This window comes from Homarus americanus, unplaced genomic scaffold (assembly GCF_018991925.1).
Source record: "Homarus americanus isolate GMGI-L3 unplaced genomic scaffold, GMGI_Hamer_2.0 scaffold27231, whole genome shotgun sequence".
Taxonomy (NCBI): domain Eukaryota; kingdom Metazoa; phylum Arthropoda; class Malacostraca; order Decapoda; family Nephropidae; genus Homarus; species Homarus americanus.
In genome coordinates, this window is record NW_024718545.1 from 2,971,999 (window position 1) to 2,988,087 (window position 16,089).

The 16,089-nt window shown below is 38.2% G+C and overlaps 1 protein-coding gene across 2 annotated transcripts; it reads left to right on the forward strand.

Annotated features, from left to right (window-relative positions):
* Positions 1 to 3,985: 3,985 nt before the first annotated feature.
* LOC121859742 (RPA-interacting protein B-like) lies at positions 3,986 to 12,095 on the forward strand. 2 transcript variants are annotated; one of them, XM_042356703.1, is made up of 6 exons: positions 3,986 to 4,230; positions 6,732 to 6,910; positions 7,151 to 7,245; positions 9,037 to 9,137; positions 9,494 to 9,634; positions 10,735 to 12,095. In XM_042356703.1, exons 1-6 carry the CDS (start codon positions 4,054 to 4,056, stop codon positions 10,876 to 10,878), a joined length of 837 nt encoding a protein of 278 aa, XP_042212637.1. In that variant the 5' UTR covers positions 3,986 to 4,053; the 3' UTR covers positions 10,879 to 12,095. The 2 variants fall into 2 exon arrangements, with proteins under 2 accessions (XP_042212637.1, XP_042212638.1); XM_042356704.1 differs by having other exon boundaries at positions 9,500 to 9,634.
* Positions 12,096 to 16,089: the final 3,994 nt, after the last annotated feature.

Below are 16,089 nucleotides of genomic sequence, written 5' to 3' on the forward strand. Positions count from 1 at the left end.
GTTTGTGATAACATGATATTTTGTCTGGCCCGCGAAGCTGTTTTCCTTGTCCCGATTTATAAGTGGGAAGTAAAACACCGAAAAACGAGAGCGTTGTCTATTTCGACTGTAATAACCAATAATTCCTCTTCACAGTGCTGAAGAGGACCTCATAGATTACGGTCGATATATACAATGCTCTCATTCTATTTGTATTTTAACATCTATAGTGGTATTACGTAATTTTTTCAGTGATGTAAATGTATGCTGTCCCACGTACTGCTAATTATCATATTGAATAGTTTTACAAAAATAAACCGTTATTGAACTTATGGCTTTGCAATGCCCTTGGAACCTAAAACCAAGTAAACAATGTGTTTTTGCTCGTAACAAGGCTAATAAATACTTGGGTTCATACAAAGGAGTGTTAGTTACAAGACTAGCGAGGTCATCTTATGATTATATCTTGCACTTGTGAGACCTCACCTGGATTATGCAGTTCAGTTCTGGTCACCGTATTACAGAATGGATATGGAATCCTTGGAAAGAAATCAGTGGGGAATGACAAGACTAATCCCGGGCATTAGGAACCTTGAGCATAGAGACAGGTTAAAGCATCTTAATTTGCACTCCTTCGAGAGACGTAGAGCGAGGGGCGACATGATAAAGGTGTATAAAAGGAAGTCAGGGCTAAACAAAGGGGACATTACAAAGGTACTCAAACTATCCAACCAGGAGCGAACTCGTAACAATGGTTTTAAACTAGACAAATTTAGATTTAGGCGCGAAATAGGTCAACACTGGTTTGGAAACAGAGTAGTGGATGAATGGAACAAGTTACCAAACATCTTCATTAACTCGAATACGCTGGATAGCTTCAAACATAGGTTGGATGCTTATATGAGCAATAGAGGTTGGGTGTAAACGGGACTGCCCATTATGGGCCAATAGGCCCGCTGCAGTTAACTCCATTCTTATGTTCTTACTTGCAGGGGCGGAACCAGGAATATCAATAGTGGGATCCAATAAGTTTTGGGTGAGGGAACATGGCAGGCACAGCCAGTCCACCCAGCTGGGGTGTTTTGGTGGGGCGCTGTAAGCTCCCCATAATTTTGTTTGAAATCTGACCAAGTCATGGGCATTTTGAGGCCAATTTGAAGCCACACGCACTTGATATTAGGATATATTCAGAGATCAATAATAATTACTTTTTACTATACAAAAAGAATGAGTACAATACTGCATTAAAGAAAAAGTATTGGGGTTTTCTGATGAAAGGGAGGTTCGGACCCCCAGGAACCCCCCTCCTCCCTGGATCCGCCGTTGACTTGTCTGAATTTAACATGGTTGTAGCGTTGTACCAAGGACAGTATAGTGCATACATTAATTGAGGTACTGGTTTGGAAAGGGTAAGCTTCTCTACTTGCATATCTGCTCTTGTGTGAGAATTTTTTGGTTAAGGTACTGTATTGTTGGTTTTTAGAGCCTCGGGCTTATCCTGCAATCAAGTTTACCGTAAGTTTTCTGTCTGTCAGCTGTCTCTCAGCTTGATGGCACGCCTGTGGCACTTTAAAGCCTTTCATAAGGACCGTTGTAGGGGTGTTGAAATATTAATGTTGTCTAGCACTCAGGATGGAAGGAAACTCTAAGGTGGTTTTCTTGTATAATATAAGTTATATGATAGACAGTCTGGTGCTGGAGGTGCCATGTGGTGAGGGGCTGCTCAATAGAGACGTTCGGTGAGTAGCGTGTTGAAGGAGGTAGATGTGCAGGAGCTTCGTTAGAGAAGATGTTGCCTGTTGCTGGCCTCCTGGTTGAATGAATGCTGGATAGCTAGGAGCTTGCTGGAGGAGGTGTTGCGTGCTCAGGAAGATGGGCCAGAATGAGAGTTGGTTGGTGAGGAAGCTCAGAGAAGGACAGCTGGTGGGTCGCCATGCTCGCTGGCGGGAGCGAGGACCGCCAGGCAGGCGAGGAGAAGCCAAGGCAGCCAGGCAGCGGCGGAGGAGGAGGTGTTGCTTGTTCAAAAAGAATGGTCAGAAAGAATCTCAATGGAGAGACAGAGCTTATATACCCAGCAGCCGCTATGAGTCATGTTGGGAAAACCCGAGAAGTCGCCGGTTCCTTGTTTCGTTGCTAGGATACGGTAACATCTGGTTGGTTGTTAGGGAAGGCGGTAGCAGGTGGTGGCTGTGGCTACGCAGTTGTAGGCAGTTGTAGGGGAGACGTCCACTACAATACTCCCCCTTCCCTCCAGGCGGTGTAGGAGACTTGTTGTCTGTAGAGTTGCTTAGCACATGTGAGGTAGACCGGGCGGTGCATGCCTCATGTGAGACAATGGCGATGGCGTGATGAGCCGATCGCTGAAATACAACTGTCTAGATACACACTATCTGTGGGAGAAGGGAGAAAAAGGGTGTGTGGAGGCGATGAATGTTGTGCTTCCCTCACGACAGGTACAGGGTCGTCAGATGCGCCTGCTGGGGTGTGTGTGGGCCTGGGTCAGGAGCAGGGGCTGCGTCAGCAGAAGCGGATTAGGGCTCGTGACAGCAGCTGGGTCCACGACAGCAGCAGGGTGCAGGACATTAGCAGGGAGTACCTGAGGGAGAAAAGAGGGGTGTGTGGGTCTGGGTCAGCGTCTGAGGCAGGACGGGTGTGCTGGGGTCGTAGGATGTGGTGCTTGGGGCAGGAAGAGGAGCCGGTGTCTGCTTGAAGACTGGGAGCGTGATCAGTGTCTCCTCCATCCTGTGTGAGTGCTAATCTCCGGGAGTCACCATTTGTAGGGGTGTTGAAATATTAATGTTGTCTAGCACTCAGGATGGAAGGAAACTCTAAGGTGGTTTTCTTGTATAATATAAGTTATATGATGGACAGTCTGGTGCTGGAGGTGCCGTGTGGTGAGGGGCTGCTCAATAGAGACGTTCGGTGAGTAGCGTGTTGAAGGAGGTAGATGTGCAGGAGCTTCGTTAGAGAAGATGTTGCCTGTTGCTGGCCTCCTGGTTGAATGAATGCTGGATAGCTAGGAGCTTGCTGGAGGAGGTGTTGTGTGCTCAGGAAGATGGGCCAGAATGAGAGTTGGTTGGTGAGGAAGCTCAGAGAAGGACAGCTGGTGGGTCGCCATGCTCGCTGGCGGGAGCGAGGACCGCCAGGCAGGCGAGGAGAAGCCAAGGCAGCCAGGCAGCGGCGGAGGAGGAGGTGTTGCTTGTTCAAGAAGAATGGTCAGAAAGAATCTCAATGGAGAGACAGAGCTTATATACCCAGCAGCCGCTATGAGTCATGTTGGGAAAACCCGAGAAGTCGCCGGTTCCTAGTTTCGTTGCTAGGATACGGTAACATCTGGTTGGTTGTTAGGGAAGGCGGTAGCAGGTGGTGGCTGTGGCTACGCAGTTGTAGGCAGTTGTAGGGGAGACGTCCACTACACCGTCATGTTTATTTTCAGTGTGCCTGGCGTCTGGAACTGGATCCCATGGCCCGAGATATATATATATATATATATATATATATATATATATATATATATATATATATATATATATATATATATATATATATATATATATATATATATATATATATATTTTTTTTAGTCTGTACTCACCCCTGAAGATGTGAATTACACGAAAGCGCTTGGGAACTTCGTGTTTTCTTTTTCCTTGTGGTTATCAGCATATACCTGGATCACGCGCACCTACAGTGATTTATTTGCATATATATATATATATATATATATATATATATATATATATATATATATATATATATATATATATATATATATATATATATATATATATATATATATATATATACAGTATATATATATAAACTGGATGTCCGTGTTAATTGGCGCATCATACCTCAAGAAGCAAAAAAAGTAAAATAAAACTGTAGAAACACCCATGGACAAAAAATCTTAATCATTGACCTTTTATAATATTTTTGATAATACAAATGGGCGTTAAATAAGAAAATAGTGAAGGTTGCCATGAGCGGCGCGCCATAGCACAGGTAATGGGGCAAACTGAGGTGGCGGGAAGCAGCAGTCAGCTGACGGAAGTAAAGATAGGGATTTAGTGAATGTCATCAGCAATAACCCACACCTGTACCACACTGTTCATTCCACAACCACCTTCACCCCACACTCTCAAGATGGAGGCAGGCCAGAAGAGTTCATTAGATAAGAGGTTACTGCACAGGATGTTGTATAAGAATGCTCGTGGCAGAACTCCTCCATGGAAAGATGCCTACCGTAAGGTGGGTAATGTTACACTACTTACCTTCCAACACAACAACAGAAATAATGCTAATATAGTTGCAATATTTGGATTTATACCAATTAAATTACCTATTTAAAAGAAGTTGTCTATTTATTCCTAGTTACTTTTGATGGGATATTGACTTTCAAATTATTAAAATGTGGTATAGGACAAGTATGGCTTAATTTACTTTTTATGTACTGTATGTATGTCATTTTTGTATTTTCAGCATTAGTAATTACAAATATTAAGTGTGTTATGTTTGGTAGGTGTTCATATGTACAGTATATTGATGCTTGTACTGTATTAATTTGTACCCATAAAATTCAATTCAACTCAAATTCTAGTGAATAATGGGTAAAATTATCGGGTTAATATGGAGGACTTCACAGCTGCTTCCCTATGTCTCAGTAAATGTAAGTTAGCCCAAAGCAGGTGTTAAGTTGTGCTAGATTAGGTTAGATTAAGTTGGGTTGGGTTAGGTTAGGTTAAGTTAAGGATAGATTAGAATAAGCTTAGGTTAAATTAACTTGGACTTTTAAATAAACACTCTTTAGCACATTGCCATAACTACGAGTGTCTACTATAAAACAGTGAAATTGCAGCGTTTTTAAACCCGTTTCTATGAAAATCAGCGGCAGTGAAGTATTGAATAATTACCTGCTATTTTACCGTGAGCGTGCTCTGATTGGCTAAGTACTTTCTGTTTAAGTAGAAAAAGAACCAGACCTTTAGTGTAACAGACTAACTTAAATGTCTATTACATGAACAGTAGAAGTATGATAAATAAAACAGACTAAATCAGAGCCTTGGTACTTACAGAAAAAATCTATATAATAGCATTCACCGAAACATAGATTAACTTATGGGAGTTACCTGTCGAATACCAAATTAAAGGTTATAAATTATTTCATACTGATAGGCAGATTAGGAAAGGAGGCGGGGTAGCAATCTATGTCAGGGATGATTTGAATTGAGGAATCCATAATGAAATAAAAACTGTATTGAATACAGAAATAGTTTGGATTGAATTAACCGAGGGTGGGAAAAAATTAATCGTAGGAGTAATATATAGACCTAACCTTGATAGGGTAGATGTGCAACTTATTTGGGATGATATACATATGGCATCCAGATATAGCAAATCTGTATAGTAAGTGACTTTAACTTTAGTCAAATAGATGGACCAACCTTACGAGCAACTCAGAATCAGAGGCTTTTCTTGAAACAGTTCAGTACTGCTTTCTAAGTCAACATATAGCTGTACCCACTCAGGGGACTAAATATACTAGATTTAGTTCTGTCAAACAAAAAACCTCATTAGTAATGTCGATGTAGGGAGCGAACTCGTTAACAGTGTTCACAAAGAATGAGATTCAAAATAGAACTTGAAATCAGTCTCAAGGAAAATTCCATTAAAGTCCCAGATTTCCAGAGGCCAAACATTGATAGGTTGAAAAGACATGACCCCACGAGATGGTATAAATAACTTGATCTCACATGATGTATCCACAGCTGACCTGACCATCTGAAAAATGGCAGATGAAATTTTATGTGTTAAATTGTAAGGTACTTAGCATGGGAGATGTAAATAGAGAAACCAGATATCAGATGAACAGAAACCAGATATCAGATGAACAATGTTGATTGAGAGAAAACCGACTGTAAGAAAGATTTAGGAGTAATGATAAGTAGGAATCTTAACCCAAGACAACAATGTGTATTTGGTCGAAACAAAGGTAACAAAGTACCGTACTTGCATTCATACAAAGTAGTGTTAATAACAAGACGAGCGAGGTTATCCTAAAACTATGTCTTGCGTTTGTGAGACCTCACTTGGATTACGTGGTTCACTTCTGGTCACCGTACTACAGAATGGATATCAAATCCCTAGAAAGCATTTAGAGGATGACAAGACTAATCCCTTATACTGTGCAGTACTTGTTCTGCATCATACCTTGGCAAACTTGAAGATGTGTCTTCTTGTGTTGGTGGTGTATGACATGAAAAATTGGCCTGGGTATACATCATCCATCCCTTTAAAATTTTGAGTGTCAATGAGATATTATCTATTGTGTTTAATCTGAAGAGATGTCAGTCCTAAGGCCCTTGGTCTAGAATACATGGATAATTGAGTCAGTTTAGTTCAGGAATAATCTTAGTTGTTTTATGTTGTACCTTTTATGGGGATGTTATGTCTATCTGGAGGTAGGGTCTTCATGTCTCTATACAATACAGTAGTCCAGTTGGGAATGTGCGAGAAACTTATTAAGTTGAAGGAGCAATTAATTATCTTTGTATTTGAAGGTATGAGTTATTAGTCCTAAATTTTGGTTGGCTTTTTTCATTGTTGCTCTCATTTTTGCTGCCTTAAGTAATTGGCAAAAATAAAGAGTACTTTCCTGCATTTAGTATTTTGTATTTTCTATTCATAGGAAAATACACTCACGTAGCTACTGATACATACTTCTGTATATCCAAACTGTGTTGTTATTGCAGAGATGTATGGACCGTCTCCGTTCAAATCGGTCACAGCTGATTGAGCACTTCCGCTCGGCTGGTGATGCTATCAACAACAACAACAGCAGCGGTAACCATACGACAAAGATGGTGCAGGATGTGATGGAGATAGAATGGGCTGCTATGAGTCAAGCTGCTTCTGGCTTCCCCTCACTCAAGTAAGAGTTTGGTTGTCAATGACTTAAGTTTGTTATCTTTTCATGTTTCTTGGTATTCTTAAAATTAGATAAGTCCCTGGTTGAATATCATGGAGGATGTGTATGAATAAATTGCAAATCATCCCGGTTGTATTGTCCTGTAAGTGCTGTAGTGATCAGGACATGTGAAGAGAATGGTTACACTGTTTGGTTCACTCATTCATTGATTCTCTCTCACTTAGAAATAATTTGAATTTTCAGTAAGGCCTCATTCAGTGTAGATGACCCAGAGGAGGAGGACCAGAATTTATTGTTTGCCATCATGGAAGACATACAGCAGGAACTAGTCAGTGAAGGTAAGCTGGCTCACATTTATGCAGAGTTTTATGTTATACAGGAAAGCCTCACAATTTTGGACAAAGTGTTTCAGTAGTTAACTTATTTGGATTATTTGTTTTAGGGTTCCAGACATATACTGTATACCGGGTATGTAGTTTAACAAAAGATCAAAATCCCGAATAAGTGATGTGTAACTATGGTGTCTCCTTGGTAATTTGTTAATTGTTCTTGATCTGTTAGCATGGCATTCTCATCTTATCTATGGTCAGCTACTTTTTGTATAATTATCTCAGTGATTTTGTAGGCATTAACCCTTAATTAAATGGTGGCCATCATTAGTGGGAATTAGCTGTAGGGATAGTGGCCATCATCAATGGATGTTTTATGTTCCATGTGTTCCATTTTTGCAAATACAGTATAAGGATAGAATAGGGAATCCTTAGCTTCAGGGTTGAATGGTTGAGAAATGGCTTGTGTGTAGTTCTATAAAAAAACATTTCAGAAAAGCTGAAATTACATGTAATAGATCCAGGTGAAAGTAGAATAAACATAAAAGTGCTTCAACAAGTATATGGACTGAAAAAGGGTACTTGTTTCTGCATTAATAATGATAAAGTATAGCAAATAATATTAGAAAGTCAACAGGAAAGTGAAGTTTTCTCATTAAAAAAGCAGAATGTGAGTGGGAATATGCCAAGTCAGAAAGTACAGTATTCATCCATTAAGTTATCAACATCAGATCATTGATGGTAGTGTTGTGTGAGGTGGAAATGTTGAGTACTTTTAGATATTTAGCCAAGCAGAGACAAAAATTAAATTGGTGTACAGTATTAGATTTGAATTAATGTTAGATTTTTGTATTCAATAACCTGTATTTAGATACTACAGTATAGGGAACAAGGCACCGGATGGTTACTTGTGTAGAAGGTGGGCCTGAGTTAGTTGCTTTATCCAGATGTTTTCAGACTGACCTTTCTCCCAGTTATTCTGAAGCTATTGATGGTTTCACACATTTCTAGTTCACCTCAGCTGCTTGTGCCTTCCATTCAATCGATAAATTTTATGTTAATGTGTTATTCATGTTCATAAGTACAGTCTAGATTGAACCCATAACAAACTAAAAAGAATAATTGATGTGATTTAAGAAATTGCACAATATACTAGCACTAATCTCATTGTTTCTCGAGATCTACTGAAGATTTGCCTCCCAGCTTATTTCACCTTAATTAACCACTGTAATGCTTACTTAATCTAACCCCCCAAGTAGCATTAGGGTGTTTAATCACCAGGTGGGGAGAAAAATAAGAAGGACCCATAAGGATGACAACTAGCAGGAAAATGATACATGATAATTTTCAAACATAGGAACCAAATGGGATGAGTTTTTATGGTCATGGAGTAAGGTCACATTCTGGATCTAACTTCTATGAGGCTTCCTTCCACTGTAGTTGAATTCTAGATCTATGGTTTTAATGTAAAACTTATTTCTGAAAAGTTAAATACTTATATTTGGCATCAGATGCCAAGCTCAGGCATGTTGTTGTGTTTTGTAATTGCGCAAGAGCAACGAGCAGCCCAAATGATCTAAATAAATGTTTGGGATGGCAGTTTCTGACAATTGACAAAAGTTTTTGGGAGTTGGTCATTTCATGATTTTTTTCTTATGAAATTTCTGGGCACTGATAAAATAATTACCTTTTCTCTGAAATTGAAGTGGCCAAAGTATGACATGAAAAAATGCTCTGATAACTAGATTCTAAATTATTCACCTTGTTTTCCCACTACAAATTTTATTTTTTATCATCCAGAGGAAAAACTCCTCATTGATGTCCTCAACTATGATGCTGCAGTGCTGGCAAGTCAGGTGGCCTTGCAACAGTCAGAGGAGGTTATCTGCCCTGTATGTCAGGTGAGTAATTGGGTATGACAAGGATTTTAGGAATTTCAATTGATTTTACAAATGAGGAGTCTTTTGACTATCCATAATTATGAATTGTCAGAACCTGAGAGAGTTTATCTTTTAAAATCATTAAGATTTGTTAAGTATACTGGCCTAAAGAAAGACTGGATAATTTAGATTAGTTACGTACATTTGTTTTGTATTCAGTAATTGAACTGGATCAATATGTGGCATTAACTATGTAATAGGTGAAGGAATTTTAGAATAAATTTATGATTGAATGGGTATTACAACTCTAGATTGCCACACCCTGGATGATAAATCTTTGCTGATGTCATTTACTGTACCTTGCTGCTTGCTTTCAGATGCAGGGATTACAGGAGTCACCGAGAAGACCAAGTATATTAGCATCCTCGACAGCTCCACTCGGGGCAGGACCTGGAGCGAACATTCTCGTCTGTGGCTGTGGCTTAGCTTTACAAGGGGCCAACCTTACCCTTAATACAGTAAGTCATTGTTTTCACAGTTACAAGATGACCTTATTTGAAATTGTCATGTGTCAGACGGCAAACATTGCTTAATACATACAGTATTTATCTTTGCTTGTTGGCTGGCATGGCTAGTATGGAACTGTATGGATTTCAGAAAGGAAAAAAGGGTCATTAAACCTTATATAACGGTCATCGTAAATAAATGATGAGTGCCTTTTGTCACGCAATGACAGTGATCATATATTGTATATGATCAGGAACTTTCATTGCCATGTCCTTTATGTTTGGGGCCTGATTTCTGCTTGAGTGAATTCATGTGACTTGTCACCTTTTCCTTCCCCATGTTCCTCCCTGTGCAAGTAGTGTTTTTGGTTGTCTTGGAGGAAGTACCTGGCATTGTCAGTGATGTCATGTGGAAAGACCCCAGGCTGCAGTAGTGTTGCCTTGACACCCAGAGAAATACATGAAATATTCTAGGAATCAGAGAGTGAGGGTGAGATTGAAAAAATGGTAGATTTGCCAAGTAAATTCAGAAGTGAAAGCTCGTGTGTGAGCCTCAAAAATAGTGACAGCGATGATTGGTTGTGGTAATTACATCCCTGGCGACACAACAGCTTAGGTCATAGGTCGCTGAATTAAAATAAAGGCTTAAAAGACTAAAATCAAATTATGCAAAGTAAAAAGCATAAATAATAAATAACAGAACTTTCGTAAAAACAATTTAAACGTTAATAGTTAAAACTCAAAGCTTATGTAGAAGGCCGGCTTCCTCCACAAAGGAGAGGATGCCCCCTTCCCACGCTACTCACTCCCTCCCCTAACACCAAAGAAAGATGGTAAGACCCGTCGTTCCATCAGCACTGGGAGAGGTGCTTACGACAAAGATCTCCGAGACTGGGGCACTCCACCAGGAGTTTTCAAACAGTCAATGCTTGGTGTAGGACAAATACTTAGAGATCAGGAGGAAAGTGCCAAGGAAAGTAAGGTAGAAGTGCTTCTTCACGTTGCATGTGTATCAAGTAGGAGTGCATCACCAACATGTGCTTGTGGAGCTCCTGTCATTTTGCCTGTATGTATTTTCCTGCAGTAGATTTTCTTGGTATTTTTCCCTACAGGTGAAATCCAGCCTAGAAAACACAGTATCTCACCATGGCCAGACATGTCAGGGGCAGATGTCCTTCACACCAACAACAGACACTCAAGGAGCCAATGTTCTCATCACCTGCAACATTTGTGACTGGATGTCCTTCTTGTTGTAGAAGTTATTTTTAGGGTTTTTAACCATCTCTGAGAACTTCACACATCATTCCTGTTGATCTGATAGATTGAACATGGCTGTGATTAAGGTCTGGATAGTCACCCTTTTTTTTTTTACTTTATGATTAAGTGTTTTAAAGTACAGTACGTATATGTAAAGTCTTTCTGGTAAGCCAAGATATATATTGGTGCCATAGTGTGCCATAAGAACAAAAAAAATAGTGTTCGTTAGGTGAATGGGTAGTTTAGTTCACTTTAAATTATACTTTTACAACTGCAGTATTGAGGGAATCAGTAAACTTTTGAAAAGGTGTTAGATTAAAGTCCAATCAACAGTACTGTACGTTAGTATTGAGCACCCTAAAGAAAGAAATGCAGAGGTGGAATCTGTGTGGCTGATTTAGCAGACCGTAAAATTAAAAAAAAATAAAAGTATTGACTTAAAGGATCAGTTTTATCCAGTATTATTAGCACTGTTGTGGGAGGAGTAAAGATATATGTCAGAAAAACTGATGTATGAAATTCTCTTAAAGTTTTGTACAGTACAGTAGTACAGTACAGTACTTGTTATTTTGGAGATACTGAAGGAAAATATCAAAGGTTGCAATCCTGAAAAACTGGTTCATGAATCCTGCAACGATGAAGGCCAATAGTTCCTGAAGAATGCATTGAAAAGATTGGTGGCTTTAATAATTTATTGAGTTTTGAGCAGGTTTTCTTGAATTTGGGGAAGGTCTTATATAAGAAAATTAGTTGAATTTTTCTAAAAAAAAAAATTGATGAAGGTTAATGATGCCTGAAGTATGGACAGTACATAACAGGATTAATCATATAGCTATTTTTTTTATTTTTTGACATTTTAAATACAGTACAGCCTCAATAATTACATGGCTTAGGACAACACTTTTTGGATTTCCAACTAAAAAAAAACTTTACATAGACTACAGTATAAAATGAAAAGCTGTAATAATAATAATAATATATTTGTTGCATCCTACTGCTTCACAGGAGGGTGAGCTGAGCAGTTATCTAAAAGAAGACAAATTTTACAGTCCTGGCAGCCCTACCTTACAGCAGATGTTAGATTCAGATTTGTCCCCGAAGGAGCTAGTTTATTGGGCACCCCCTTACATCCTGGGCAAGGTGAAGTGCAGAAGCGTTTACAGCGCCCAACAGGGAAGTATGAAAAGTTCATACTTGCCTTTATGACCCGTACATTAAGGGCGTAAAAGCCTGAAGGGTCATAGGTTCTGTCAAGTTACATAAAGTGAGAGAATGATGAGTGTGTGGGGGGAAAGTTCCCGGTACATTTTATCTGTTTATGGCAAAGAGTGGCAGGTCCCTAATAATGTCAAATGCCAGTCCTGTGACTAGGAGGAGGGATATCTGGTCTGGGAGCTACCTTACAGCATTGTGCATGAGTCTCAAGTACAAAGTTATGGGTGAACCAGTCAGTAGTTATTTCCTGGTTTTTCATTTCCATTTATTAGCCTTGTAAACCATAGGCATCATTTTCATGCCTTTCAGAGCATAAGGTTTAGCACTCTACCATATCAAGTTCAGTACTTGAAATTTACATGTGCCAGCATCATTACCCATCTTAGAATAGTAAGCCTCTCCTTTAGAGTCTTTGATGCCATAAACCATCTTTCTTTGCACCAGCAAGTGGATTATGAGGCATCGTCATCGCTGTTTGTCAGCCATTTTTCACCCTTGCATTGGTCAGCCTTGATTATTATCCAATGACAGTGTCCTGGTTGCCTTCAGACAAATTTGCACCCTTTAAGCTGGCAATACGGTAATCGAAAATGCTGGTCCCATTTGCATTTTAAATTTGTTCCGAGATAAGCCCTTCATCCTTCACTAAATTTGCAAAATCATTTTATTTACTTATCAGCTGCCTCATTGTTAGCATATTCAATGTTTTTTCCACCAGTAGCCCTTAACCAAGGATCTTCATGTGAGTGGCAAGTCTGTCAACTATTTATGTTCCTTTTGAAGTTTTGAGGATTTTTTGGACTACAAGAATGGTAGGAGTAAATTTTTTTTTGTGAGAATTGTAGATGGCTTTCTGGGTTCTTGAGGTTGTACTGTATTATATACTTGTGCTGGTTGTGTCAAAGAACTATAGAACCATTGTTTGCTTTTTGTTGAATGCAGCTCATAAGTAAACATGAATAATTAATAATCCTTGGATAATGTTTAGCCATTTTTTTCAGTGAGTTAGATATAAGAAAACTGTAAAGTAAATTTACATCATATTCAAATTTAATAAGGCTTTTATTGTATGGTTTATGTTTATGTGTATTAAGGACTAAGGTGTATTTTAAGTTGCATAAACATAATTCAGGAACTTTAATTAGTCATGAATTAATAAGTGAAACAATTTTACTATTTCCATCTAAACGTACAAACAATTCTGTTTAGAACCAAGCCAAATATTGTAAATTTAGGGTTTTTCCGGCAAAATGCATTTATGAATTTGGGGATTTTATAGAGTTCTTTAACATTTCTTTTAGCATATGTCTTGTAAAGAACCCTTTATATTTATTAATGTACTGGAATTCTTCAGAATTTGATTGTTGTTGTCATACAGATTATCACCAAATCTTGGTTCCATCAAGTGAAGCCATTGTTAGAGCTTTACTGGTGTTATCTAGTCGTCTATATTACTCTTGTTCAGACTAAGATGTTTGTTTGTGATACTTTGTACAAAGGTGTTCGGTGATGTGTTTTATGAACAAAAGATATTCATTAATATACATAAGGTAATGTAATGAAGTTCACAGTGGTTTTAGAGAGGGCAATAATGCATGAATGTACAATACTGTGCTGTAATGCACTGTGGGGTAAAGTACTGTAATATAGTACTTTTTTGCTTGGGATATCATATACTGGGCTGACTTTAATCACCATAATGAGATGGTAAGGTTACTAGGGTATATTATTCAGCTTTAATGGGGAGCAGAAAACTTTGTGATTGTACAGGAACTTTCTTGCATTTTATTATTAAGATATATGATCCTGATTATGCTTCCTGGAATGGAATTGTGATAAATGGATACATGATTTTGTGATCTTGCTTTGGAATAGCTGAACAAAACTACGATAATTAGAGTTGACCTGACTTAATTTAACTTAGGTAATATTGTTTCCTATATTGAAGTGGAGTTTCACTGTACACTATAAAAAGGAAGCAATTTGTTTTAGGTGGATGTTAAGTCATGTTTGTGTGCCATACATTTAAAGTGCAGCACCTTGTATCAAGAAGGTGAGGTTAGGGACTGTGAAGTAGGTATGGTTACTAGAAGTAAGATGTGACTGCATATGGGATATAGTGTGTTGACAGCCAGGAGTAGCAACAAGTAGAGCTTATAATGCATGAAATATGAGAAACATTGCCCAACATTAAAGTAATGATGGAGGAGCCTGGTGATTCAGCTATGGGTAGAGAGGAATTGGAGTTTGGTAGCAAGAGATGGGTTATTGGTAATGCTTATTGCTTTGGGTTAAGGTAGTCATTTGGATTACGATAAGGAGGATGGTATTTGCCTTCTCTCATATAAAAACTGGTGTTCCCTTCCCGAATATGGAAAAGATTGGTTTTCGCTTCCCATATATGAGAAAAGGCATTCATCATCTTATTTGTGTGTGAAGGATTGGTATTTAATTTTGCAGTTAGTTATTAAGATTGGTGTTTGAATTGGAAATACAAAGGGTATTAAAATGTTCTCTATAATTACTAATGCTGGGAGCTATATCCATGACCACTTTTGCGAGTGAATCTTTTAATGAATTATGTGTGTATTTATATTTATTTACTTGACTAGTAATTAGGAGAACTCAGCAGTTAGAGGAAGAAGTTTTTATTTATAGAATATGGATGTGATAAGTAATTTGTTATCGATATTGTTGATCATTTGGCCAATTGGTAATGTGTAGAATAAGGCTTACCAGGTAGTGCTTGCAAGTGTTTTTAGGGTTTTAATTTTGTGGAAGTGGTGGATACTGGATTGTTTTAGTCCATGTAAAGCTCTATATAAAAATTACTGTTTTAATTGTTTTTCTATTACAGAGTTTTCCCATTGTAAATTTGAAAGCTTTAACTTTTTAATATTCCTGGTTATGAGTTTGGAAGAGGGATGTCTGGGATTTAATGTGTAATTTACTCAAAGTATTGATGTTGCTGGCATATTGAGTGCCAGGGTCTTTTAAATCAGGGATGCATTTAATAATAATTTAATAAGCAGACTGAATTTTCAAATGTATTGGGAAAAATCAGTATGTTGGAACCAAGACACAGTTTTGCTCAAGGGAAATGCTTTAGGGATACCTTTGTACTATGTTTGTGTTATGGTTATAAAACACAGTTTATATGACATCCACAGAGTAAGTACGTAAATTTTCCTTGTACTGTACAGTATAATCATAAGAGTACTGTAGTATTTCCACGCTAAGCTGGCTCATTAACCCTGCCCCTCGTTTATAGCTACAAATAGCTGATTGGTTCCCCTGAGCATTTTACCTACCCCTGGACTGCGCGTATGTACAGTATATCGACCCTTTATAATAAATATTAAAATTTTTCTAACATCCTCTCTGAAGTGCTAATGCCTTAAAAAATTTGCCTTTTGATAATCCATATATATATAACATTATTTTAGATAATAACAGGTCTGCTTTATTGTGAAAACATTCAGTTTGAATTTTCTATAAACCAATCGGCTATTAGTATAGAAGAGGGGCGGGGCCTATGGGCCAGGTTAGAGCTATAATGGTACAGTATTGTCATCTTTACAATTACGTAATGGTATGTTCATGTGAATACTTCTGTATTACTATACAGTATTTAGATATTTTTATGTCGTATGCAGAAATATTACTTATTTCTTCCATTTGTTCTTCCATCTTGATTGGTGTAATTTGTCTTGGTTTTATATATAGTGGACACAGGTGTAGACACTTTCATCAGACACCAGAAAGAGGTTAGAGGCCTTCAATATGTGGTACAGTATATGCGAATGATAAGAAAAGTTACACTGACAGGAAATGTACATAAAAATAAGATACTTTGGTCGTATAACTAGGGATGAGGGGATAACAGAAATATTAATGGACAAAGTGGAGGGTAAGAGTGCCAGGACAAGGCAGAGCCTGGGATGGACGAATGAAATTAAATGGGTTATAATGGAGGGCTGTGGTTGACAGCCCTT